Raw genomic sequence first — 27037 nt, 5'->3', positions numbered from 1 at the left:
CAGTAATGTTTGGCAAAGAAATAAAGAGAGCAATTTCAGCAAACTAAAATAAAGTCCTTGTAATGCTTTGCTGAATTAATTCTGTAAGTTTAATATCAAGCTAATCTGGAAAACGAGTACAGGTCTCAGGTGACAGATTAATAAAGATTTGATTAAAATGTAAGATACCTAAAACTTTTACAATTTAGTGTTTTGTTGAAGAAAAATTCCTCCCAGAATTAGGCTGGATGTTGCCAAACTAGAATCATGATCGGCAAGGATGGAATTGAGGTGGTAATGGGAAAGGAAGAGGCTCTAAAGAAAAGACCTGTCATCCAGCTTTCATTAACGACTGCTCTGTGACTTACAACAGTTTTCCTTTCCAGCTCAACAACCCAACTGACTCCCTTTTGGTTGTGTCTGTTTCCTCTTTTGGATGACCTCTATTGTCTAAAAGTATTCGCCCCTTTCATTTCACTATATCGATGTGTGATATGTGAAATTAGAAGGCTGGTAAAGTGTTCCCAAGAGAGTAAAACACTGGGGGAAAACATTTGATATCTGGAATGTTTTGGCATGGCGATTTCCATATTAAGATAACTGGATATTTTACAAAAAAAAACCCACCTTAACAACAGGTTTGGTTTTAAAACGTTCTCATTACAGTGGCATTCCAAAATTATCAGTCCAGCCTTGCTTCCACACTTTTACGTGACTGGATACTTGAGCTCTGAAACCCAGCCTTTCATCTCAAAGAGCAGGAACAAAGCAGGTGGCAAGGGTGATGTGTAAGGGGGGTATAAGGGGTAACTGACTATGAATTATTAATCAGTGATCAGTATCAGAAAAACAAAGAGGGAGTACTTCACATATGTAAAAGCACTATGTCAATATGCATATAACAATGCACTGATTAAACTAAAATTAGAGCAGTTAAAGCTGCTCTAATTTTAACAAGGACATTATATAGAGAGTAAAAAAAAATACCTACAACATTTTTTTTTAGCATATTTTGTGCTACTAATTGCTTTGCTCCTTTAGGGGCTCCTATAGTTTGGACCGGATTCTCATGAACCAAAGGGAGAACAAAAGAGCAACCACATTCAGGCAGATAGCGGCTCTGACAGAGGAAGAGCAAGACAACAGAGCAGCTTCTTTATATTCCTGCTGGGACTCCTTCTCATGTCGAGGAAGCAGGGAACAATGCACACTGTTTATATATTTTCATATATATCTCCACACTGAGTGACAGCCTGAACTTAGCAGCTTGAAATGCTTTTTTTAGGCCGTCCATGAATACAGACATCAAATTTTGGGTAAAACGACAGACTTCTTGGATTAAAAACAAGTTAATTTTTATAATTAAAAATTAAAAAGTCATACATTAAGATTCTGCAATAAAACTAGAAATATGTTGCATTTCACATATATTCAACTAACTTATACTTAAGCAAACAATCGAGTCTTTTAGGGAAATTAAAAGTGAAAAACGTAAACACTGTGTATAAATTATGGGAAGAAGCACTCCCATGTGATGACGATGGTGATGTGAGCAATGCTGATTTTTTTGGGAGATATCTGGCTGTGTGTTTGCCGCCCGAAGCAGCTCCATCAGCATCAACGATCAATGCAGCTGCCTACCTGCCCTCCCTGGGAAGCGGTGTCCCATTTCTGATGCTTTATCCCGCTGCTCCCGCTGCTGGGACAGAGAGAACAAGGAGAGGTTTGTTCCCACTGCAGGTTTCACCCCCACTGACACCACAAACCCACCACCAACCAGGAATCACGCAGACCACCAAACAACCTGGTGATTGACCAGACTGTCATGCTTCTCAATTAATCGATTAAAGCATCATGAAATGGACAGGTTTCGATGAGCTAAAGCAGATGTTGTTGTTTTTTTAAATCATATTGTTTTTTTATGTATGGCCTAATGCCTCAAAGCCAGCATATACTATACTACATATACTGTATAATACTCACACACAATACTCAAATACAATTTTTAACATAACAACTTATAGTTAATATATAAAACTATGTGGGCTTTAATGCAAATATAATCACCAAAATAAATCCTTCACATATAATATGTAAATTATGAATATGTGACAAATAAACATTATGTAAACTACTAACTAAATGCAAGGAAACAATTTTTAAAAATGACTCACTCATTAAATTCATCCCAGTTAGAAATGTTCACTCTTTCCACACCCCAGGAAAGGTGCGCTGAAATTAGAGGGGAAATGGGCAAAAATAAGGAAAGACAATAGGCTGTGACCTTTTTTAAAAAGAGACCAACTTTAATAACTAACTAAATAACTAAGTAAATAAATAAGCGTTTAAACTGCAGGATGTAACCTGAGCTGCCGCATAAAGCACCTGTGGTATCTAAACTTTTCCTATACAAACAGGATGTGACCGTGTTGGGACTCTGTCTCTTACACTCAGAAATCACACTTCGCCTTCCCGCGGCATCAGGGGTCGCGTGCGTGCTTCCCGGTGCGTAGGACTCACCTTGATAAATGAGGATAAAACACGAAGATAATAAGTGAAAAAGCCTTCTCCGTCTTAAATAGGGATCCATTCGTGTTTCGCGGATCCGCACTCAGTCGGGTTTGGACAGCATCACCTGGTGAGAACCCTCCGGCTGGACTCCCGACTCTCCCTGTGCTGCTCCATCCGGCTCATCCCCGAGCGGTCCTCGGCGCGCCTCAAAAACCGCTGCACCTGCTCATTAGCATAAATTATGCACAGGTGGGCGCGCGGGGGATGGAAGGGGCTCAGTCAGAGGGCTTTGATGACGCGAAACTGCTGTCTGTAAGTAAAACCACTGACCAGCCACCACCCTAACTAGCAAAACTATAAACTACACGAATGCTTGTTTTTTGTAAAACATGCTGAATTCTGTTTAAAACTGAGGAGGAGAGAATGGCAACCACGAAAACAACTCCCCCCTTGTGGTTCACAGAACAGCAGGCGCCAGGGTGGGAAATTCCATATGGTTATTTCAATTTCAAAAAATAAAAAAATACCAGGACTAAATGGATTACATATGTCTTAAATGTCCTTTACTTCAAGGAGGGAGGAGAAATTAGGGTTAGAGGTGGGCGGACTGATACAAATATCGATAGCATCAAAACCAATGCTGGTATTGGTATTTTATTGATACTAACAAGACTGATACTTTGTTTTTATCCTCTAAGTTTTTTGGGGGGTTTTGTGCGTCGCAATTCAGTATTTATGGGGGGGGGGGGGGGGGGGGGGGTGTTTTAATTTTGTTTGTTTGAAACAAAATCTACCTCAGATATGCGCTATGAAAAATGTTTAAACCTTTTTATGTTGACTCTCACATCTGTTTTATATATATAACCTATAGCACATTTAAACAGTGGACGTTGAACCAAACTGTTTCAGGGCACATTTGCATTTCAAACAGCTGAAAGGTGTGTTGTATTGTGTTAACTAATTTTTATGCACAGTAAAAGTCACAATGATTTAGTGGTCATGAAAATGTGTTCAGAATTTGCAAATTGTTGATGATTTATGTAATAAACCATGACATACAGCTGCACACATTAGCCACCTTATAACAAATATATACCAAATATATCAAATTCTGCAGTATCTCACAGCACTAGTGGGAATAACGATGAATATGGTGAATCACTGGTGTTGAGAGTGAGGTAGGGATTAACATGTACATACGTCTTCCTACTCCATTTCAAACTTTATGATTGAGTTTATAATTCATGTCATTTAGAGATTGTTTGTTTTGTTTGTGCACATGTATGTATGTATGTATGTGTACTTGTATATGCAAGTATGTGTGTGCGAAAATGTGGTTCGTTTTATATATTATATATATTAGTCATTTCAAAGAAACACTTCGGATCCAGTATTTTTCTTCTTGTTGATTATGTTGTTTCTACCTTTTTATTATTTACAAAAATGCCAAAGGTAATACAGTTTGTATTTTTGTACAAGCAGGGTGATGCCCAAAGATCTAAACTGGACACGTGGAGGACAGAAGAAGGAGTGGCAGAACTTTAAAACCATCTACTGCAGATGAACAGCAACTGAATGTAATAGAGGGGACAGAATCCAGCAAAGACCTGACGCAGAACCTGAGTGATGCATCTGGCTTTTCGTTGATCCACCTACCTTTTAGAAATGGTGTCAGTCAAAGGGTGATAAATCCATCCATCCATCCTCTTCCGCTTACCTTGTCCTAGGCTGGAGCCTATCCCAGCTGTCTTACAATGAGAGGCAGGGTACACAATGGCCAGTTCGGTTATGAATCCAAATATGACATTTTTGGTTTGAATCATTCTATGTACAAAGGAGATCTAAACTGGACAGAGCAGTGAGTCTCTATAGCCATCTGTAAAACATGTTGAAGGCTCTGTCGTGGTTTGAGCGCAGCAGCCAGAGGTGTTGGATCTTATTAAAATTGATGGAATTAGAAACATAGAAAAGTACAGTCAGATTTTGATCCAACATGTAATACCGAGTGGAAAGTGTCTGATCATAAACAGTTTTATTTTTCACAATGATGATGATTCCAAACACATTGCCAATGTGGCAAAAGCATACGCAAATAGAAAAATACACAATGGATTCATAGACTGGCCTTCCCAGGGCCTGAACATCAATATGACTAAAGCATGTACAGCACCTTCTACTCTCCCAGAGTACTCAAAGCACTGTATGTAACATGCCTCATTCACACAAGCACTTCTAAACTCAAATGCAAACTAACCAACATTAACGCTCCGATGAACACATCCGAGGGCAACTTCGGGTTAGTGTCTTGCCGAAGGATATTTGGTATGTAGATTAAGGAAGCCAAGGATCGAACCACCAACACAGCAAATCCAGCATGTCCAAATTAACACTGTCGGATTTGATTTCAACACTATTAAAGTGTCTATATGGGTCCACACCAGAGAGTGTTAATTTAACTCTTTTTGGAGAGTTGGTACGTTAACTCTGATTTAGTGTTAAACACCAAATCTGTCTGGAGTTGATAATTTAACACTTGGTGTTAAGAGTTTATATATTAACTCTCAAAGAGTATTTTAGTTTAACTACGTAAGAGTTATCTTCTAATTCATTCTAAAAAGCGGGAATTTTACTGTTCTGAACTTCTAGACATTTCTTTTGGAAATAAACATTTACTAAAAAGACGCAATGGTTTTTGAAAAACATTTATTCTGAACTGTGCACCACAATTTCAAAACATTATCTGAAAGATGTAACAGTGTACATGTTCTCACTTTCATTAGAATTTTGTTTATCAAAAGGTCTGACATGGTAAATGCAAATAACAGCATTCTCATCACTTATTTCTTCAATACAATATGCATGTCCTTCATTCATCACTTTGTGGAACTTCAGCGCACTTCTGCTCTCCCCCATATTCCATCTTCACAAGCATATCCTGTGCGGAGATTGAATAAAAATTTGTTGACACTAATTAATGGCACAAATAATCCAGTAAACAATTGCAGCACAGTAAAAAAAAAAAAAAAGGAATCCTCTTTGAGTCATTACTTGTGTAAAGTATTTTCCCAAAAGACAAGGACACAGGCAACAGGTAATACTGAACTAAATGTAAAACCGCAACCTTTTTCATTTTTACCTAAACCGTGTGCACAAAACTCTGGAGGGATCTATGCTAACGTAGAACCCAGTCAGGACGCCTGCTACTGCTTTTTGCTCGTTTGTTTGTTTTTATGGGCGATCGTTTTCAGGCTTCAAGCAGCACCATTATACCAACATTTCACATTCTAGACATTGTTTTAGGTGTATTTGACCAAAGGTTTGACTGAAAATTCACATGCAAGCTTTTTTTCAAGGCTGTGGTATTTGCCCGCAAACGATACCTTTCAGCTAGCTAAAACAGAATATTATGCTATCAGCGAGCAACATGGCTAATGCCTTTCACACAGCTTTGTCTCAACTCCAAAGAGCCACAGAAGTAAAAGCTAATAATAATAATTGAAACAATCTTTGAAAAAATGACTTACCAAGCATGGCAAACAACTCAAATATGTAGAGCAAAATGTTCTGAAACGGCTTCACTTCAGCTTCGATTGGAGCCGTGCTGGGGGCGGAGTCTGTGAATTTACTCTGTTGGTGTCATAGCCCCTGTAGGAGTTCAGAGTTAAGAGGTCAAGAGTTAATGTTTCCATTGTAACACCTCCAGATTTGACATAGAAACACTCATTTTTAACACTCGATTTTAACTACTATCATTTTACACCTCAGAGTTACATTAAAAGAATGTGACTCTGCTTAGAGTAAAATTAACTCTACTTTTGCAAGAAGACTATTAACACCAAAACATTTAACACTTTTGAATTTGCTGTGAACCTTCCAATCAGTAGCTGATCTGCTCTACCACCTGAGCCACAGCCACCCCGATTTTTTTCCTGTTTATTTGTTACTTCTGCACAGTACTCTAAAACAATCAACTGAATGTGGTGTGTCAATATATATGAAGGTTTTACAGTGTACATTTTTTTGTGTGAGAGAGATTTTTGTGATACATATAATAACTCCCATATCACAGATTAAGTCAGTCAGGTTGGTTACCAGAGAGGAACTGGGAATTTTATCCCTGAGAGGAACAGTTGACATGCACTGAAACGGGCTACTTCTCCAAACAAAAGATTTAAAAAGTCACCTGATATCAGACAGACTTGTCCACAGTCTGAGTTTGAAGACAAATACTACAGACAACATAAAATCAGACCCAGCAAGGTTAACAGTAAATGGGCAATGTTGACAATAATTAATTGGCAGCCTTAAATCATTGTCTACTCAAGAAAAATAAAGCACTGGGGAAAAGAAATGTACAAATATATGCGCATATCCAGAATCCACGAAATGACATATACTAGCATTAAATTAGATCTGTGACCACGTTTTCAATTTGCATCACATTTACAAGAAATCAACTTAGCTCTTTTTTAAAGAACTCACCTATTTTTTTCTCTACTGCCACCTGCTGGTAAGAAGGAAAACTTTGCAAACTAGATAAATGGATAAGTAATATGCTTATTCTTAAATATGTAATATGCAATGCTGCATTGTGATGAAAGTAGTATCTGGGTTCAGTTATGTTTTAAAACATTTAAATGAGCAACATTTGCCGGGAAAGTGTGCTTTGTGAAGCAAAACCCTCTCTCATTAGGAACAGGATGACGTAGGTGGGAACGAGGCTTGCGAGGTTCTGGAAGGTCTGCGGTAGAAGACGAGGTACAAACAGCAGCGCATACTGTTTAGCATTTGATTTCAATTCTTTAAAGTAACTAATTGTAGGCCTATAAAAAGAGAGCAAGAGAGATTTTCATTACAAATCTGAGTCGCCAAGTTGATGTTGTTAAATGGTCGTTTGTCCAAGTAGCGCTGCGTGCCCCGAAAACATATTTATATAAACATACATATAAAATAAAATAAAAAGAGAACATTTATGAGGCTTGAGAGGTTTGATTTAAAAAAAGAAAACTGACTCAGACATATGAGACATAAAAAATACTTTCGTTGCATTGTTGTTTGACTGTGAGCTAGTGGTTTTTTCCTGCCTTCACACAGACCCAAGTCCACATTCTGTACAAACCACACTCACCAGACAGGGTAGCCCAAGAAGTGACTGATGACAATGGCTGCCACCGCCCACCAGCGCTGCTTCTCACAGGCATCAAAGAAAACAATGTCCCAGAACATGTGAAGCAGGATGATGGCCATTGTCATAAAGGCTGAAAGAGACGTGCAATTTTAACAAATCATGTTCTACATATAAATCTAATATAGTTACACTTTTAACGGCGATTAGTTTTAATGCAACATTTCCCATAATGCCTTTTAATAACACCACACATAATACATGGACATAATACATTTAGGCTGTGCTCTGTATTGTTTCAGCTAGAAGTCCAAAACTCTGAAAGACATACAATTTGTTTGTGGCAGCTGGCTCAAAAGTGAAAGAAAAAAAACAAACACACACACACAATCATTTATTCTCCAAAGTAAAATAAGAATCTCCCTGTCTGGACTCTGGTTCCAGCAGTGGAAGTAGTTCATCTTTGGCTGGACACCTGACCCTCGAACATCCAGCGGGACACAAAAGCCTCAGGAGTGAGACTTTTGATATTGTTGAGGTGACCCCGGTGTCACTGGCTGCACAGGCTCATATTTGCATTTGAAAGTTGCCTTTTCGGCAGAGGAAACGCTTCCTGAATCTGTCTGTCTGTTGTCTAACTTTTTTTTTTTAAAAAGGCCTTTGACTGACCAAAACCCTCTGAGACCCCGGTGAGCTTTGTGTAGCCCAGCCTGGAGGTGTCTGCTTTCATAAATGGAAACATTACCTGAGGAGCGCAGGAGTGGCAGAATGGAGGAATGTTTTAGGGTGAAACATTAAAAGGTGATTTATCATTTTTCTTTTGTGATTAGTCCTTTTAATGACATGAACATACCCACTTTAACAGCTCCTCATCTTTACAAACAAGCAAACTGAAGCATCTGAAGCAAGAAAGGCTTTTTGCTTCATCCCTCTCACATTCACTCGCTCACACACGCACAGACATGCACTATATCGGAAACCTGGCGCCTGCTTTGTCCCCTGTAGACTTCTCATTAAAGGTCCAATGAACTGACCTACTGTTTCTGTATAAACTTAAAAGAAAATGGCTGCTGTCTGGTCTTTCTTATTACTTTTTGATTATTTTTGACCAAACAAGGCTAGTTAAACACCCTCTGATGTTATTATACATGTTAATGTTCATTACTTTGAATGCTGTTTTCAAGTGGTATTTCCCACCAGATTCTCCTGCGAAACAGAACCAAAGTTTGAAATCTTTAAATGACTGTATATATAAGTAGTCTAAACCACTGCACAAGTTTAGTTTCAGACAATTTATTTCTGCTCTTGGCTCTGTGTGATGTCAGAGCTCTGGCTGTGATCACAAAAGCCTCATTGGCTCAAACTGTCTGTTTAATATGAGTAACCAATCAGGGGGGAGGGGGGGTGGGAAGCTGGGTTAACGCAAGGGGGAGGAGCCAAAATCCTTGTTTCAGACAGTAGATGAAGTACAGAAATTGGTATCATGCAAAGTTGCTCTAGTAGAGTGAAAGAAAAGAAACAAAGAGGAGAAATTTGTCATAAAATATCCTATTTAAGCAGAAATCTTTGGTGTGAACATGTGCTTGGTTTTTGGAGTTGGCAGTAAAGGAAAACTGAAAATCTTTAGTTTCTTTTTATACTAATCAGACAATTTTAAATATATTTTACACAGTCACTAGTGAATAATCATGGGCACCTGTAAAACACCTGTTAAAAAAACAATAGCTTAATTAATCAATTGATATAAAGAATGACAGGAATATCATTTTTTATTATTATTCCTTTAGTCATTGAAGTATTGTACACACTTAAAACCTATCCAACAATGGTGATAAAAGGAAATGCAACCTTCTAGAAATAAACAAGAAATTTAAAGTTAACTTAATGCAGAGGGAGAGCTGAATGTGTTTTACAATATGAAGTAAAAACTGAAAGTGAGCACACAATTTCTTTCCCCATTTCTTGGATATAACTCACAAAAGAAACACTTCTCTTTGAATTACAGTAGGATTAAACAGCATGACATCATGAAGGTAAGAGTTATTGCAGGATTGTTGTATCAGTTTCAGCCTGGTGTACCAACTGACCAGCTAACAGGCTCATCTCCACCTATAAGACTACACCAAATCACATTTTGTCATGTAGCAAAGTGCCAAAACAAGGCAGAAAAGTAATGAACTCAATGCAAACATGGATACAATTTACATCTCTAATGTACCTCCCATCCTTGGGAGACACAGCAGACAGAATCTACAAATACAAAAGATGATCAAAAACAAAATCAGGCACAGAAACAAAATGTTTGTAAATAATTCTTTATCCTAAATCCTTGCACTCATAAGAACAACCAAAACACACAAGGACAAACAACAAAAGAAACTATTTTGTTTGATTTAGATTCTCTACTTTCTATTTGCTCAAGGGTCTATTACGTCAAGATTACTGACTGACTGATGACTGATTACAAACAATTAGTAATCATTAGCAAGTGCATTTAGAATCAAACGCAGGTTCATATTCAGACCACAGACAGCATATCGCACCTTGAAGAAAGGTTTTAATATTTACACATTAGGGAATTCAAAAATGCATAATTATATACACATTTTCTTTAGAAATAATAAAACACTAGGAAAGATTTGAAGCATCTGAGAGTATGTATAAAGAGTGCTGCTGCTTTAAGCCCCCAATCTAAAGTATCTTCTGTGGGTTTGTTTTTTCTTACAGTGCAGACCACAAAAAGGGCACACAGTTAGCCAAAATGGATATGTTATACTGTTGAATAAAAACCTTTTCCAAGCTGGACTGGAATCAAAACGATCTCCCATCTTTGTTCCCACAAAACCTTTTAAATGTTTTAACGCTTAAGATGATGAAAGTCTCAAATCAAATAGCAGATTTAACAGGGTTAACACTCCTTCCTCACTGTGTCCAATGTGTGTGTGTGTTTGTGTGGGATCTCTGTGATCCTTGTATAAAGAGTCCTGCACACTGCTAGGTGTGCTGCGTTATCTAGGCCTGTGGTTGGCAAGAAGCAAGTCCTTGTCTTTGCAGGTGAGGCAGAGTTTGAGGTTCTTGAGCGAGCCGCCGGCGGAGTAGAACGCCCAGACACCCATTAGGAACAGGATGACGTAGGTGGGAACAAGGCTTGCGACGTACTCAGGGTTCTGGAAGGTCTGCGGTAGAAGACGAGATAAAAAAACATCAGTGGACACTGTTTAGTATTTTATCTCAATTCTTTAAAGTAACTAATTGCAGGCATATAAAGAGAGAGCAAGAGAGACTTTCATTACAAATCTGAGTCGCCAAGTTGATGTTGTTAAATGGCCGTTTGTCCGAGCACCGTCGTGTGCCCCGAAAACATGACTCTTATTTACTATAAGATACTATAATATACTATAATAAAATAAAAAGAGAAGATTTATGAGGCTTGAGAGGTTTGATTTAAAAAAAAAAAAGAAAACTGACTCAAGACATTTAAGACATAAAAATACTTTCCTTGCATAGTTTTTGACTGTGAGCTCTTGTTAGTGTTTTTTCCTGCCTTCACATAGACTCAAGTCCACATTCCGTACAAACCACACTCACCAGACAGGAGACCAAGAGGTGACTGATGACAACGGCTGCCACCGCCCACCAGCGCTGCTTCTCACAAGCATCAAAGAAAACAACGCCCCAAAACATGTGAAGCAGGATGATGGCCATCGTCATGAAGGCTGAAAGAGACGTGCAATTTTAACAAATCATGTTCTACATATAAATCTAATATAGTTACACTTTTAACGGCGATTAGTTTTAATGCAACATTTCCCAGAATGCTTTTTAATAAGACCACACAATAGAACATAATACATTTATTCTGTGCTCTGTATTGTTTCAGCTAGAAGTCCAAAACTCTGAAATACATAGTTTTTTTGTGGCAACTGGCTCAAAAGTGAAAGAAAAAACAAAAACAAAGACACAATCATTTATACTCCAAAGTAGAATAAGAATCTCCCCGTCTGGACTCTGGTTCCAGCAGTGGAAGTAGTTCATCTGGTGAATGACTGTGTGTGTGTGTGTGTGTGTGTGTGTGTGTGTGTGTGTGTGTGTGTGTGTGTGTGTGTGTGTGTGTGTGTGTGTGAAGAGAACACAAGAAAGAAAAAGGTTTTACGAATCTATGGACTCGCTCAACGGCAGAAACGTAAAGGTTTTTGACAATAAAATAAACAACAAACAAAAAACAAGTACATGCTAATTGTTACCTGAGGACAGGAAGTAGTGCTGCGAGTCTCCATGGATCCCCACAGTCCCCGGCCCTGCTGAGTCAGCCAGGATGTTCACCACAGAGAACGCTCCGCTCATGAAGCCGAAGCCGAGACCTGAAACTGAGACAAAAGAATGAGAAGACAGCTGAGACATAAGAAAGACTGTGCGATGCTAATCCCAAAGCAAATTCGGCACTATGCAAGATGAATGGCCTTGAGGCGACTTATGTTGTGATTTGGCGCTATATAAATAAAATTGAATTGAATTGAATTGAATGGTCCCTTATCACAGGAATTACATTGTAAAAATAACCCGCGATAGGTGAAGTCCACAAAGTAGCCAATTTCATTTTTTTCACAATTATTATAGATGTTTTAAGGCTGTAACACTCCTCACTAGACACTTTAGACAGTTTTCTCAGACAGGCATGAACATTTTTCTCTCTTGTTTAAACACCCTCAAAATTCAAATCTTCATAGAAAAATAAGTCCAGTATTGTAGAATGAAACCAAAGATCAAACCCTGTTTCAGGTCCAGAACATGGGAATAGAGCAGCTGCCAGAGAATTCAACATTAATGAATCAATGGTGGAAGAATGACTTGAGTAAAGTTTGACTTATCTGACTGTTTTGTTTTACTTAATGCACCTCATAATGCAGTGTGCCTTATGGTCTGAAAAATATGGTAACTTCTATCTTCCCTTAGCATGTCCAGAAGTCCAACTTTTTGTGCTATGGTTACCATCTTCCTCTGCCTTTTGGGTGCTACCACAGGTGCCTTTGACGGTGCAAAACGTTTCATTAACATTGTTGTGTTTGTTGGGGAGAAAATTTACAAACATACAGTACAGTACTTCAGAGTCACACTGCAAGCGATCAAAGATTTATGTAAATTCGACAAGCTGCAGACATTCTGTACTGTACAGGAGACACAGCACAGAGGAGATTGATTGACAATGGTCTACGGCCAATCAGGATGCAGAACACAATGTGCTGCTTAAAAAAAAAACTGCAAAATTACACCAAAGAAAATCCAAGAAACAGCGCACCGCATTATAGCTAGGGACCACTAGGGCTGTTCGATATCGTCTATCGTTTGATTTTACGCTATCGTTTGTTTCATGGTGTCGCCTAATAAAATGTTTACGGCAATATTTTTTTCATTGTTTTGATGGTCACTGTTGTGGCTATATTCATTTCTTAAAGTTCTCTCTTTCTCTTATATTTAATATAACCACACTACGCACGGACAAGCGCCTGTTTTAATGCTTTGTCGTTAGCAACAACGACGGTAGCACTATCGCGTGTCCGCTTGTTTATGTTTCACATAAACCTTTTACAATAAAGCTCGAGATCCTGTTGAGACTTTTCAAAATAAACTGAATCATGTGAAAGAGCAGATTATTTATGGATGAGAAGTAAAAAAGAGCCGCCAGGTGCTAAAAAATAGACCTTAGACTCAAACGTTAGAACAGGCTTTTCCCCGCAGCACGCCGTGTAATAAATACAAAGAAAACGGCGGCCGTTACAACTTATGTCTAAAAATGTATAGTTTCATGCATCGGTTAAAACACTCGACTCCAGCTACATGACGCGCAGCTGGAAACACTTCCCGCAAGTCGAGCTGCCCGAGATTCACAGAATTTACAGAAAATGTTACATTTTTGTGATTTATATCGTTATCAGGATGATGGAATTCTTATATCGGGATATGAGATTTTGGTCATATCACACAGCCCCACTGTACAGAAAATACTGTTTACTGTAAACCGCAAGCAAATTTAAACAACCTGCAAATAAGAGATCATGTCCAAAGTGTGCTAGATGTTCATTTTTAACAATTTCTTTAGAAATGTATTGATGCTACTTGATAGCATCTTTTGTTAGAGCCTAGTGGGGAAGAATGAGCACTTTCACAGTTTGTGCTCATATGATATACGGCCAAAGGTTTCGATCCACACCTCTTAACATCTGAATACAGGTGTGTAAAATCAAGCATCTTTCCATGAAGTCTCGCTTTACAAATGTTTGTGAAACAAGGGGTCACTCTAAAGAGCTCACTGAACTAGAGTGTAGCAATGTAGTAGAATATGATCATTGTAAATAGTCTGTTTGTGAAATTTCCCCATAGATATTTTATGATCACTAAGTGGCATTGCAGAGCTCCAATCCTCCCCATTAAAACCACTGATATTGACATCAGCACAAACACTGTGCTGGAAGCTTCAAGGTATGGGTCTATATGGCTGAGCAGCTCCTATAGCTATAATATGCATGTGGTCCAGTGCTTTTGTCCATACAGTGCATTTGCCATTTTTATGCTAATGTTTCTTGTATATTTAAAAAAAAATTTTACAGAATAGTACAAAAGTGAGTTTTAAAACCAAAAACAAACAATGATAAAGTTGTAAAGAGGTAACCAGTGCTCAATGTTCTGTCTTCTGGCAGAATCGTGGGTGAATGAATATGCTACCAGTAGGTGATATGAAGCACAGAAGATGATGTGCAGACTAAGTGTACCATAGGCCAGCTGTCGGATGGAGATGGGCATGGTCTCCTCCTGGCTGAGAGTGAGGAGGCCTTCATTTGCTTTCCTGCAGGAAAACACACACACAGAGTTTTGGTTCTGAGTCTCACTGTGTGCTACAGAACATGAATGTCAGTTATGAAAGTATGTCATTTAGTGGAAGATGATCTGAGATGAACAATGAAAATTGTACAAGTTCACACTGAAGAGTGTGAAACTGAGACAACTGAGACAGACACTCATCAAGGGACAACAACGATACAGTGCAGAATTCAGAGGTCATGCTTTAATATTTCTTAGTTAAATAAATAATAAATAGTGAATACGTGTTGAGGAAGTTGAAGTATGGGCTTTCAGCTCTTCTAGTAAGAAACAGTTCTCTGGAGTCACACTATATAAAGTATAAAACAGTTAAACATGGTGGCGGCCACTTACTTTAGTAGCTTGTAGTAAGCGAAGCGGAAGGTTTCCTGCAAGAGCACAGACAGCACCACGCCAAAGATGAGCAGGCCTTTCTGCTGAGCCGCGCTCTCTTTATTACTGATCTGAACCGAGATGAACCACACCAGGGAGGAGAACAGCAGCGACACCAGCCAGAAAAATGCCCTGAAAGAATGAGAACAAAGAAAACAGATATTACCCACACTGCTATCTCAAAGCTTCTGGGCTCACAGCAATTCCAGCATTGCTGTGAGCCCAGAAGCCTGACTCCTTTATTTTTTCAACAGTTCTATTTGCGAGGGTCAGCCAATTAAATGAAAGTAAAGGGAGGGTTAAGAAAAAAATACTTCCAGACTGAGGAGGAACTGAGGAGCAGCACCGAAGTGATAGCACAATCAGGATTATCTTGAGATACCAGAGGACTATTTAGTTACTTTTACTTCAAATAGCAAGAATTAATTGACCATAACAAGGAGACAAAGTGTCAACGAACACAAACGTAACGTCACGGCACTTTTACAAATTAACCGGTAAGATGTATGTTATCAATCAACAACCACAATTATGATCACAAGCTTATATCTCACTTAGGTCAAGACCGTATCTGAACCCTATAACACTACAATAGCAATGAATTATTTCAAAAGCCAATCCACCATAGTGCTAACTAACTACGTGTGTGTATACAGCCACCTTTTACTGACATAAGTCGTCAGCATCCTCCAATATCTGCAAGATCCATAAGAAACAAAACTAATAAAAGTCCCTCAGGCTCTCATTAAGCTAGCTCTTTCCTATCTTTGGGTGGCTAATATCAGGCATTGCTGGGGCTTTAAAACTTTAAAAGGTCGGTGTATTTATGAAGCTGTGTAAATCGGAATGTGGTGACGTATGGCTAAAGAAAAAAACCAGCAAAGTGTAAGACCATAATACCAGAGAATAGAAGCTAATGATAGCACATCAGCTAAGAAACGAAACGATCGGTTAGCTAGTAAGCTAACACTGTCTAAAGGTTGGGATTTATTCAATATAACGTGGCAGTAGCATCTGTAATTACCAAATTATTATATATTTAAGTCAATTGCCGTCCGTTATGACCAGTGAATGTTTAACTCTCACCCTGCTATGAGGAAAATGACTCTCAGCGGCTCCCGGGCAATGGTAAACAGGAACAACGCGATGGCTGGGCCGAAGGCGATAAAGGTGCAGCCGAAAAACACCGCCGCTGTCATTTTGGTTCTGAGGAAGGGTAATTCAGCGTCTTAAAGCGGTTGGTTTTGCTCTATTTACAGGTATTTATCTGGAAATATTAGAAAGAAAGCAGCCCTCTGTTGCCAGTACTGATTTACTTCCACAACCAGTGTATCACAGGGTTTTCGTGACGTCGCGTATTCTCACGTGACCGACAACCCTACCAAAAAAAAAAAAAAAAAAACTTTATTAATAATGAGCTGGACGGATTTAGAAAACATTTTTTCAGCTGCTTTTCAACACTTCTGTCTCATTTCTTGCTCTTGGAATTCATAAAACGAGTTCACCTCGATTTATACGCATGCGGAACATTCACAGCCTGTGCTCTTTATCAGCCTGTTTGCATTTGTCAAATTACATTCATTAAATACATCAGAACACCACTGGATTTATTCTTTTTTATTTATTTAAAAAAGGGACTTCTGGCAAATCTTGGCAGTGGTGAACTGCAGAAAAAACATGCTGACATTTAAGGCTCTGTATCGAACATCTTTTTTCTTCCACCCATGCCAGTTTTGTCTTTGATTTTTTTTACCCCAGTCGCCCGTTTGCTTCTCCTAAGAAACACATTCAAAGGAAAGCAGTAACAAAAAGTGAAGCCTTTCATGTTGCGTTCTGATCTTACTAATTTTTTTCAGTGAAGGATGCTACTATGTGCTCCATCTGCCTAATATAACATCAAAAGCACCTACCTCGTCCTTCACTTCCTTCTTAACCTGCTTAAGGCTGGCTCTCAGGTCCATGGACACTTTATGTTTGGAGCCCAGCAGGCCAGCCAGCATGGCATCGGCTGACATCCGCACCTTTTTCAGGACTGGCTTCTTAAACCTCCCATTCAGATACTGAATCTTCAACTTAAGGTCATCAACCTGACATAGAACACTGTTGTTCAGACATATGTGTTTTGGTAATAACAACAACAAACATTTTAGAATAAATTAGAATAAATTTTTAAAAATTATTTTTAAACTAAAAAAATGTCACTTTGATTAAAGATCTTGCCAATACAGAAAAAATGAAAAATGATTTTGGCAATTACATATACTGTTACTTTAGGGGAGCTGTGGCATAAACCTTACATCGGGAGGTGTTATAACTGTATAATTATATATACATACAGTATATATATATACTGTATAATAATTATACTGTATAACTGTATAACTTTATAATGGCAGAAGAAGCTTCTGAATACAACACCTTGTTGGATTTTGCCACTTTGACCTCCATGTTGTATCGCTCCTCATCCACCAAATCAATCTGCTTGTGAAGTTTGCAACACAGCTCCTGGAGTTATGATAGATAGAAGGAGTGAGAAAGTTTATTTGTTTGTCTGTTTTTTCAATCATAAACACGACACACTTAACAGCAGTGTACTATCCTGAACATTTTTCTTACAAAGCAAGTTTTCTATCATCTCCAACTTTCTATAGTTGCTGGGTAGGGGATGGATACAGAGGAAGAGTAGAGCTTGCACACTTTCATTTTCCGGTGATGTTATGGATGTTAAAGGCAAGTGCACCAGAACAAATACTTTCTCCTCTAAAACCAAACTACAGCTTCCATAGGTGAACAAAAAGCCTGCTAAGTTAATCATCAGTCATGAACAAATTCTCCAGGTGCCGTAGGTTTACCTGGAGATCCTGCATACTGCCAGGAATGAAAAGGGCTGTGCAATTCTCTTCCAAGTACTGCATTTTCTCCCTCTCAGCTTCTCGGGCTTCCTCTTCCAGCATTTCTTGGCCAACTTGCAGCACCAAGCTCTGAGAGAGGGAGGAGAAGATGGCAGAAGATGACTATCAAACACAGTCAGGCCGTTTTGATCAGGTGAGTTTGTAAATGCACTGTGCTTAAATAACACATTACTGCTAGTGCTTTCCTTTCCCTTGATTTGTTTACAATAAAGAGGTGCTTCCTTTACTGAACAGCCAAACTGAATCCTCAAATAAATTTTCAAGGAAACATATACTCACTGCCCACTGTACACCTATCTAGCACTGAGTCTGAGCCCCTTTTTGCCTTCAGAACTGCTTTAATTATTCGTGGCAGAGATTCAACAAGGTGCTGGACACATTCTGGAGAGATTTGTGTCCAAATGGACATAACAGCATCACAAGGTTGCCAGCTGCACATCCATCACATGATCTGATGACTTCAGAGGCTATTTGAGTAAAATATTCAAATTCATGTTTAATGAAGCCTGGCCATCGCACTCTCCTGTTGGAGCACAGACAGGAAGAAAGGAGCAAAAACTCACACAGTATATCATTAATGACTTAAACAGTTGATATCAAAGTTATTACTGATTTCCAATAAGTATTTAGTTAATGCTTTAATACTATACCTGCACTGTTGGCTGTCTAACCTGAGTATCTTTCATTTCTCTGAGCTGTGACATCCTTAGAAAATGAATCTCCACATCAATATCCCTAATGGTCATGGGAATATTTTACACTTTATGATCTCTGATGATGACTAATATTTATACCAAATTTAAATATGTTGATCTGACTAATATTGCCAAATCTGTGTTCATTTCACAGAGCCATTATGTGATATATTTATACATCTTTTATATCACATTATAGGAACAAACTTCCTCAGTACTTATAATCACAGATCAAACTTTTCTCATTGCCTTCGCATTTAAATGACCTGAATCAGATCATTATTTCATTTTTGTAACCTTTATTTTCTAGTTTTATCCATTTCTTTTTATTTCAACTCATGTTTGGCTTCCATTCTTTTGATTTTTTCCCCTGTTAAATCCCACTGAAAGGTATCTTTTCAATCCTGCCTTGGGATCCTTTTTTTAAGGTCTTTCATGTTTTAGGTAAAATCACTTTGAACTGCCACGAAAAGTTCAACATAAAAAAGTTTGAAGCTTTAGTCCTAATCCCAGAACGTGTTGGCATTATACATTTTGTAATGAAGGTGAATTAAATTGTGATTGCTCAGCATACAGCGATTATAAAGGTTTTCTGCAAGGCAATGTTTGACTTTAATTGGAAAAAAGGGAAATACACATTACATTTCAAATTAAAAGCTTAAACACAAGCAAGAAAATATGGTTATCCATACAGAGAGACAAGTCACTTTCACTATACGATACAAAAAAAACCAAAGGAAACCAAAACAGGCTTTGAGGCATTTTTAAAGTTTCAGTAGAACTTAATAATCTCAGTAAGCAGTCAACTATTCCACAGTTTAGAATTAACAATTACATCTGTATCTGTACATGGGCACAATAAATCAAAAATGCTGACAATGTCTGGCTGTGAATATAGATACTTTCCTACTATATCTTGTACTGAATGCAATGATGTGAAACGGTGTGACAATAACTTCAAAATAAAAGCTTACAATCACTGAGAGCATCATGGGAGGGAGAGAAAACACACACACACACACACACACACACACACACACACACACACACACACACACACACACACACACACACACACACACACACTTTCCAAATCAAATCAAATCAAATCACTTTTATTGTCACATCACATGTGCAGGTACATTGGTACAGCACATGTGAGTGAAATTCTTGTGTGCGAGCTTCACAAGCAACAGAGTTGTGCAAAATACAATAATGTAAACAAGCAAAATACAAGAATGGCTACATCTGAAACTAATAAATATATGTACAATATATAATAGTATATGCATTTCTGGATGTGTATACTAAATATTTTTCTACGTGTGTGTGTGTGTGTGTGTGTGTGTGTGTGTGTGTGTGTGTGTGTGTGTGTGTGTGTGTGTGTGTGTGTGTGTGTGCACATATTTTACAAATTAAATAGAGTAAACAATAAATAAAATATATAAAATAAAATATACAGAGTGAGACATGTACAAAACAGTGGCATTACTGTACAGTATGGAGTGCATAATGTTAAAGTTCCAGTAGTGAAGCTGAGGTGTCTATGAAGTGTTCAGCAGTCTGATGGCCTGATGGAAGAAGCTGTCTCTCAGTCTGCTGGTACGGGACCGGATGCTGCAGAACCTCCTTCCTGATGGAAGTAGTCTGAACAGTTTATGGCTGGGGTGACTGGAGTCCTTGATGATCCTCCCCGCTTTCCTCAGGCACCGCTTCCTGTAGATGTCTTGGAGGGAGGGAAGCTCACCTCCAATTATCCGTTCAGAGCACCGCACTACTCGCTGGAGAGCTTTGCGGTTGTAGGCGGTGCTGTTGCCATACCAGGTGGTGATGCATCCAGTGAGAATGCTCTCAATGGCACAGTGATAGAAGGTCCTGAGGATGCGGGGGCTCATGCCAAATCTTTTCAGTCTCCTGAGAAAGAAGAGGCGCTGCTGCGCCTTCTTCACTGTTTTATTTGTGTGTACTGACCACGTAAGATCCTCAGCCAGATGTACACCAAGGAACCGGAAGCTGCTCACTCTCTCCACAGCAGCGCCGTTGATGGTGATGGGGGTGTGTACTTCTCTGCACCTCCGGAAGTCCACTATCAACTCCTTTGTTTTTGCGACGTTGAGGGTGAGATGGTTGTCTTGACACCAGTGGGTCAGGGCGCTGACCTCCTCCCTGTAAGCCGTCTCATCACCAATAGTGATAAGACCCACCACTGTAGTGTCGTCCGCAAACTTCACAATGATGTTGGAGTTGTTAGTGGCCGTGCAGTCGTAGGTGTAGAGTGAGTACAGGAGAGGGCTCAGTACACACCCCTGTGGAGCACCAGTGTTCAGTGTGACGGGGGATGAGGTGATGCTGCCCAGTCTGACCACTTGGCGTCTGTCAGACAGGAAGCTAAGGATCCAGCTGCAGAGGGAGCTACTCAGTCCTAGATCCTGCAGTTTCCTGTCCAGCTTCGAGGGAACGATGGCATGGTAAATGGCCTGCATTTGTATAGCGCTTTTCTAGTCCCTAAGGACCCCAAAGCGCTTTACACTACATTCAGTCATTCACCCATTCACACACACATTCACACACTGGCGATGGCAAGCTACATTGTAGCCACAGCTGCCCTGGGGCGCACTGACAGAGGCGATGGTATTGAATGCTGAGCTGTAATCTACAAACAGCATTCTCACATACGTGTCTCTCTTCTCCAGGTGTGACAGGGCAGTATGTAGTGTCAGGGCTATGGCATCAACAGTGGACCTGTTGTGGCGGTATGCGAACTGTAGAGGGTCCAGTGAGTCGGGTAGTGCAGAGCAGATGAAGTCCCTGACCAGCTTCTCGAAGCATTTCCTTACGATGGGGGTCAGCGCTACAGGTCGCCAGTCGTTCAATGAGGAGATGGTGGAGGATTTGGGTACAGGGACGATGGTGGCCATTTTGAAGCAGGCTGGGACTACAGACAGAGAGAGGGAAAGGTTGAAGATGTGCGTGAACACTCCAGCCAGCTGAGCCGCGCATGACTTGAGGACGCGGCCGGGAATCCCGTCCGGACCAGTAGCTTTGCGTGCGTTCACCTTCCTGAAGCACCTCCGCACATCCTCCTCAGACACAGTGTGCGCACTTCCCGGGATATATCCAACAATTGTTTGAATATTCGGACTTGCATTGTCCTTGTACAATGGATGCCAAAGAAATAATGTATTTGTTGTCACAAAAAAAGGTAGAGCAGGAACTTCGAAACAAGTTTTGTTTTGTTTTTGTTTGTTTTGTTTTTAAGGTGGGGGAATATCTAGCATTAAAAAAGTAATTCAGGCTGATAGTTTTGTGTGGAAACATGCTTATGTAAATAAACGACAATTATTTATATTTGAAAAGTTTATTCGCGTTATTTTTCCTACATTTAGTTGATTCTTTGATTCTTTTTGATGCTATTAAATGAAAATAAATCGCTATAAACTAGAGCTGGAGATCATGTGACGTGATCATCGTGTCGTATTGCTTACTAGAGTAAACAACAATGTAAAAACAATGGGTACACTGACGCTGTTACTAAAGGAGTACAGTAAAGCTTTATTTATTTATTTTTCAAGTGACCGGAAGTTGTGTGTTTATTTCGGTAAATAAAGCTCACCGTTACCTCGCTGACCGGAAGTGATGTCGTCATGTATTAGTACTAGCTTGACAGTGCTGTGAAGATGGCGGCGTACAGTCGCGCTCAGCTGCTGCTGCTGTTGTCGTCCGTGTGCCTCTGCAGTTTCGGCTCCGTCCTCGGCTTGAAGGCTGCCAGCGGCCCGGCCGAGCTTCACAACCCGCCCGTCCTGAGACCCGCTGATCCGCCGGCGAAGGATGCACCTGCAGCCGCAGCCGCTGGGGCCTCACAGCCTCGAAGGGCGACCGGTTGGAAGCTGTCGGAAGAGGAGGCCTGCCGGGAGGACCTGACCCGCCTCTGTCCCAAGCACACCTGGACCAACAACCTGGCAGTGCTGGAGTGTCTGCAGGACCGCAAAGAGGTAGGCGCCCTCCCCACGGTAAAGTGTTCGGGTTCAGGTGAGGTGATGGGTATCTGCTGGGTGTGTCGCCCCAGTGGGTTTAGTCACCCCGGTTGTCAGCATGGCTGTGATGCAGAGGTGAACATCTGCACCTCCATCCGTGTGACGCTCCGGGCAGCCGTTTAAACACACTTTTTCTTTTAGTACGTCAAAAATCCACGATTTACCCGACATCCACACACGCATACAGAGATAGTGGCGTATTTAGTGCTTTTAAAACTCTGTGTGTGTGTGTGTGTGTGTGTGTGTGTGTGTGTGTGTGTGTGTGTGTGTGTGTGTGTGTGTTTTGTTTTTGTTTTGTTTTTTAACAAAAGTGAACAAAAAACGTAGTTCCTTCAAAAAACGAAACTTGAAGGTCTTCAAGTGCTAAGTGTAGATTTTATCCCAAATTGATATCTACCTGTTAGTTTTCTCTTACTTGCTTGTGGTCAGTTGATGAGACTGTGTGAAAAGCCCCTCATCCTGAAAATCTGCTCACTTTTTTATGTTTAAGTAAATTGTGTGTTTTTCAACCTAGGAATGTTCACACTTCAGCACAGAGGCTCTTGCCCTGTGGCCCCAGGAGTAAATAAAAGGTATCCCCTGTAGTAATCCACACTACTCTGTCTGTGTGGCCTTAACTGATGTTCCATGAGCACAATCAAAAATCATGTCTGCTGTTATAAATGCTTATAAACTGGTTGTGTTTAGGCTGTAGGCTGAAGAGCAACTAGCTAAATGAAACCTGATTAGTCTTTAAACAACAAATAGATTAATCTCTACCAAAAATATCAGGCTTAATCTGATTAACTGTTTAATCATTTTTTAATTTATTCCACGTGACATCCCGAATGAACTTCACCCCCTTCTCGACCTCTGCACCTGGCAGGGCTGTCTCAACTGCATTCTGTAGTTTAAGGGAGAGGTTTTAATGTGCTTTGTGCTTTTACCACCCCTCTTTCCACCTCAGTGCAGTACTTATTAACCTGGTGAGGTGTGAAGTGTGTGGTGTGAGTGCAGTCATCCAGCTGTCAGGTGACTTGCCGGCTGAAGTTAAACCCCAGTTAAACATGATTCCTGTCTTGTTTCTTTGTGCCATAGTGACGAAGAATACAACCAACTTTCACACTCTGTGCCTGTTTAAAGATTGGCCGCCTACATGCACAGATTCTCTTATTTTTATCTAATTTCTTTCCATAAATAAACAAGCAAGGGACACTACTACAACTAGAGATCAAATTATTTGTTTGTTAATCAGTAACCGCTGTGGTCTTGCAGTTCTTCAGTCTCACTCTTAATGCGTCCAGTGAAGGATACCCTCACAGCCTGCTTTATTACATGACCATATGATAAACATACAGTGTTTATAATAATAATAATAATGGATTGGATTTATATAGCGCTTTTCAAGGCACCCAAAGCGCTTTACAATGCCACTATTCATTCACTCTCACATTCACACACTGGTGGAGGCAAGCTACAGGCAAGTTTACAGTCTGAATCTGATTTTTTCCCCCCAGATTGTTATCTTGCTTTCTAGGTCAGTTCACTTCTTACCTATTTAATTATTTTAAAAGTGTTTCCTCATGCAAAGTGTCCTAAGCTGCACTGCAGCTATTAGAAGTGATTGTTCAAGCAAAGTCTTCTGCCTCGTGTCATTTTTAAATTGAACATCTTTGGGTAAAACACTAAAGCACTTCTGAAGAAGTCACCCGAGCTTGTGACGTGACTATAGTACATTTCGTGATGGTTTTAGTTGAAAAATGCTTTAAATTCAACAAATAATTATACATACATACAGCAATATGTTTTTTCCTTTATATTGTAAATGTTTGCTTTTTTGTCTCTGCTTTAAAAAAGTTGGATTCAAATCTAAAGAAAAATATATCAGTTTGATTAAAAGGCTACACACACACACACACCCACACCAACTTAAAACAGGGTCGGATTACTCATTAATCTCTTCCTGATAAGATCCTTTACACTAGCTCATATTTATAAAACAATCATAAAAATTTTAAAACCATATGAAGGGTTTTGGAAATACTGACTTGAACCATGTTATTTTATTTCACTTGGCTTTTTTTGTGGGGGTTTGGGATCACAAATTTAGATCTATTCCAAGATTTCACATGTATCAGATATTTTAAAAGGAACAAAAAATTCAGCGGCCCAAATTGAGACCTAAAAATTCAGCATATAAGGAATTTGTTCTGTCATTTGTATCGTACTAAATTCCATTATTTTAAAAGTACAAGCAGAAGACATTTCTCTGTTATGCTAGATGTATAGATTGTGTTCACTTTTGATTTACTTTGATGTTTAAGTTATTTATTGTGTGGATGCTTTAAGCATCCACACTATTGAGTTCCTGTTTCTCTTTATTCTTTATTATTATTATTCTAGTTGCTTCCGTACACTTTTCGCCGTTAAACTACTTCCACAATTTTCAGCCGATTTTCACCGTTCAAATTTTAAACTATTCTGCTATTTTTGCTAATTCCTGCTACGATTTTTGCTATTTTTAACTATTATACTTTTTAAAATATTAAGCTTTTTTCCTTTAATTTGTCCCATTGAAATGAATGGGAAACTTCTGCAATTCTGCTAAATTTTGCTTGTTTTTGAAACTTAACTACTTCCTCATATTTTCACCTAGAACAACCATTCAAATTTTAAAATGTTCACAAATTATTGGGCTATTCAGGTATGATTCAGCTTTTTCAAATCTTCTACTGTTTTACTTTTATGCCTCTTAAAGTTTTGAGTTGCAAAATTGTGATTTTTCACAAAATACATGCGTTGTTATGGTTGCTATGCTCTTGGCTTCCAGTGTGCCACTGAAGGTTTTGCAATTTTCACTTCATGTCCGAACAACTTCTTGCTACTTGCTCAATTTTCACTCAACTTCCACAAATTATACATCAAAACGTAGGTATTTTTGCTGGCTTTCAGAAAATGTCACTATCATTGTTGTGGGATTTATAGAATTTTTGCAAATCTCCTCAGACCAACACAAGGTCTCAAAACTCTCCATATAAAGTCAATGGAGAGCTTGTTCAAAATCATCGCTGGATTTCTGTAATGAGAGGCATATTCGAATCGTCATATCTCCTTAACGAAGCGACTTTAAGACATGAGGCTTGTCCCCGAATATCTTCAGACACCCCTGACGCTCACAATTCAAGAATTTCTTTCTCACCTATTACCGTTCTGAAATGAGTTGGACTTGTTTGAGGGTAGGAAATTCGTCCTTCGCTCAGATTTCTTCAGATTTCAAACTGTGGAAATGAACCACTTTTTTCTCTCGTCATAACTTTTTTTTGGATTTCCACAGAGACCTGAAAATTTCCATGACTGTTCACCAAAGCCTGCTGTCTCTTACGGTGAAAGAATGATATCAATACTCCAAATAGATTTCGAGTTACAAAGCGTTGTTTGAGGGCAAGTCAAGGCAGTTTTTGCTTCGCTCTACTCAGTTATGGTGCATTAGAAGTCAAATATCTTTAATAATTCATATTTTAATGATAAATTGTAAACACTGGAAGATTCCCCCATCTCTTCTGAACAAAACGGTGTAAGAATGACCGCTCTAGCCCCTACGGTTTAGAAATTATGGTCATTTGTTTGAGGGGAGTCCTCACTATGAGAAATAGGCTGCAATAATCCTGTGCCTCTCTGTGCTGCGTGTGTAAAAAGATGCACCTGTTTTGGCGGGAAAAAGTACACAGGCTCTCTGATTGGTGGATTCAAATTCAGCAGCTCCCAGGCTGACCTAGAAACTTACTTCTCTCTCCCTGTGCATTTTTTTGCTGATTTTTTCATTTAACAAGTATATTTGAGGGACCCTCAGCATGTTCAGCATTTTTTCAGCTGTCCATTTTGCTTTTCCAAGTTTTCTGTTTAACTTATTACTATTGTGCTAAATCATACTGTTTCTGCTATTTTACAAGATTTGTGCTTAATATAGTATTTATGCTTTTAATAGGATTTGTGCTTAATATAGTATTTCTGCTTTTTATAGAATTTGTGCTTAATATAGTATTTCTGCTTTTTATATGATTTGTGCTTAATATGGTATTTCTGCTAAATTATAGTATTTCTGCTTTTTATAGGATTTGTGCTAAAACATAGTATTTCTACTAAATGTAGTATTTATGCTTAATCATACTATTTCTGCTTTTTATAGGATTTGTGCCTAATATAGTATTTCTGCTTTTTATAGGATTTGTGCTTAATATAGTATTTCTGCTAAATTATAGTATTTCTGCTTTTTATAGTATTTGTGCTAAAACATAGTATTTCTACTAAATGTAGTATTTATGCTTAATCATAGTATTTCTATATATTTCTGCCAGGTCCCCAGGCAGCCAATCCTCTGTGAGGACTGAGACATTCAAATTTTCAAATCAGGGCCTGCACGGTTTCCCAGCCAATCATATATGTGTCCTGAGGCATTCAAATTTGCATATTGGGGCCTTCATGGCTTCTAAGCCAGCCAATCATATCTGAGGGCTGAGGAATTCAAATCCACAAATCAGGGCCTGCACGGCTTCC

The 27037-nt window shown here is 39.1% G+C and overlaps 3 protein-coding genes and 1 pseudogene across 5 annotated transcripts in view; 1 reads left to right on the top strand and 3 right to left on the bottom strand.

The window, feature by feature from the left end:
• otog (otogelin) overlaps positions 1–2663 on the bottom strand; it is a 66654-nt gene extending 63991 nt beyond the window's left edge. For both annotated transcript variants that reach the window (XM_080885636.1, XM_080885637.1), the window contains exons 1-3: positions 2500–2663; positions 2154–2211; positions 1621–1678 (exon numbers count right to left, since the gene is read on the bottom strand). In XM_080885636.1, coding sequence (XP_080741762.1) covers positions 1621–1678; positions 2154–2211; positions 2500–2569 — 186 coding nt within the window. In that variant the 5' untranslated portion in view covers positions 2570–2663. The remainder of the gene's footprint in view (positions 1–1620; positions 1679–2153; positions 2212–2499) is intronic.
• A 7251-nt stretch (positions 2664–9914) lies between these two features.
• aph1b (APH1B gamma secretase subunit) lies at positions 9915–16223 on the bottom strand. The gene is made up of 6 exons (XM_080885642.1): positions 15950–16223; positions 14825–14995; positions 14383–14456; positions 11860–11982; positions 11204–11331; positions 9915–10791 (listed from the first exon to the last, which is right to left on the bottom strand). Exons 1-6 carry the CDS (start codon positions 16060–16062, stop codon positions 10624–10626), a joined length of 777 nt encoding a protein of 258 aa, XP_080741768.1. The 5' UTR covers positions 16063–16223; the 3' UTR covers positions 9915–10623.
• A 327-nt stretch (positions 16224–16550) lies between these two features.
• LOC308398460 (troponin I, fast skeletal muscle-like) lies at positions 16551–18479 on the bottom strand (annotated as a pseudogene). Its single transcript has 5 exons — positions 18447–18479; positions 17716–17844; positions 17282–17368; positions 16774–16950; positions 16551–16638 (listed from the first exon to the last, which is right to left on the bottom strand). The product of its transcript is annotated as a troponin I, fast skeletal muscle-like (transcript).
• Positions 18480–22102: 3623 nt separating this feature from the next.
• Positions 22103–27037, top strand: part of LOC308398203 (Golgi apparatus protein 1-like) — a 32332-nt gene continuing 27397 nt past the window's right edge. Inside the window, exon 1 of the mRNA XM_080884697.1 lies at positions 22103–22462. Within this exon, the coding sequence (XP_080740823.1) occupies positions 22148–22462 (315 nt within the window). The 5' untranslated portion in view covers positions 22103–22147. The remainder of the gene's footprint in view (positions 22463–27037) is intronic.

This window comes from Rhamphochromis sp. 'chilingali' (assembly GCF_963969265.1).
Source record: "Rhamphochromis sp. 'chilingali' genome assembly, chromosome: 6".
Classification (NCBI taxonomy): domain Eukaryota; kingdom Metazoa; phylum Chordata; class Actinopteri; order Cichliformes; family Cichlidae; genus Rhamphochromis; species Rhamphochromis sp. 'chilingali'.
Note: the sequence above shows the minus strand (reverse complement) of the source record. Positions and strands in the feature narration are given on the sequence as shown.

What these genes read in the sequence shown, in the direction of transcription:
- aph1b (XM_080885642.1), bottom strand. Translation starts at nt 16,062, where the DNA reads ATGACAGCGGCGGTGTTTTTCGGCTGCACCTTTATCGCCTTCGGCCCA. An exon ending in GCACTACTTCCTGTCCTCAG is followed by an intron (nt 11,332 to 11,859) that starts GTAACAATTAGC and finishes CGTCTCTTTCAG; the next exon opens with CCTTCATGACGATGGCCATC. An exon ending in ACCTCTTGGTCTCCTGTCTG is followed by an intron (nt 10,792 to 11,203) that starts GTGAGTGTGGTT and finishes CTTCTACCGCAG; the next exon opens with ACCTTCCAGAACCCTGAGTA.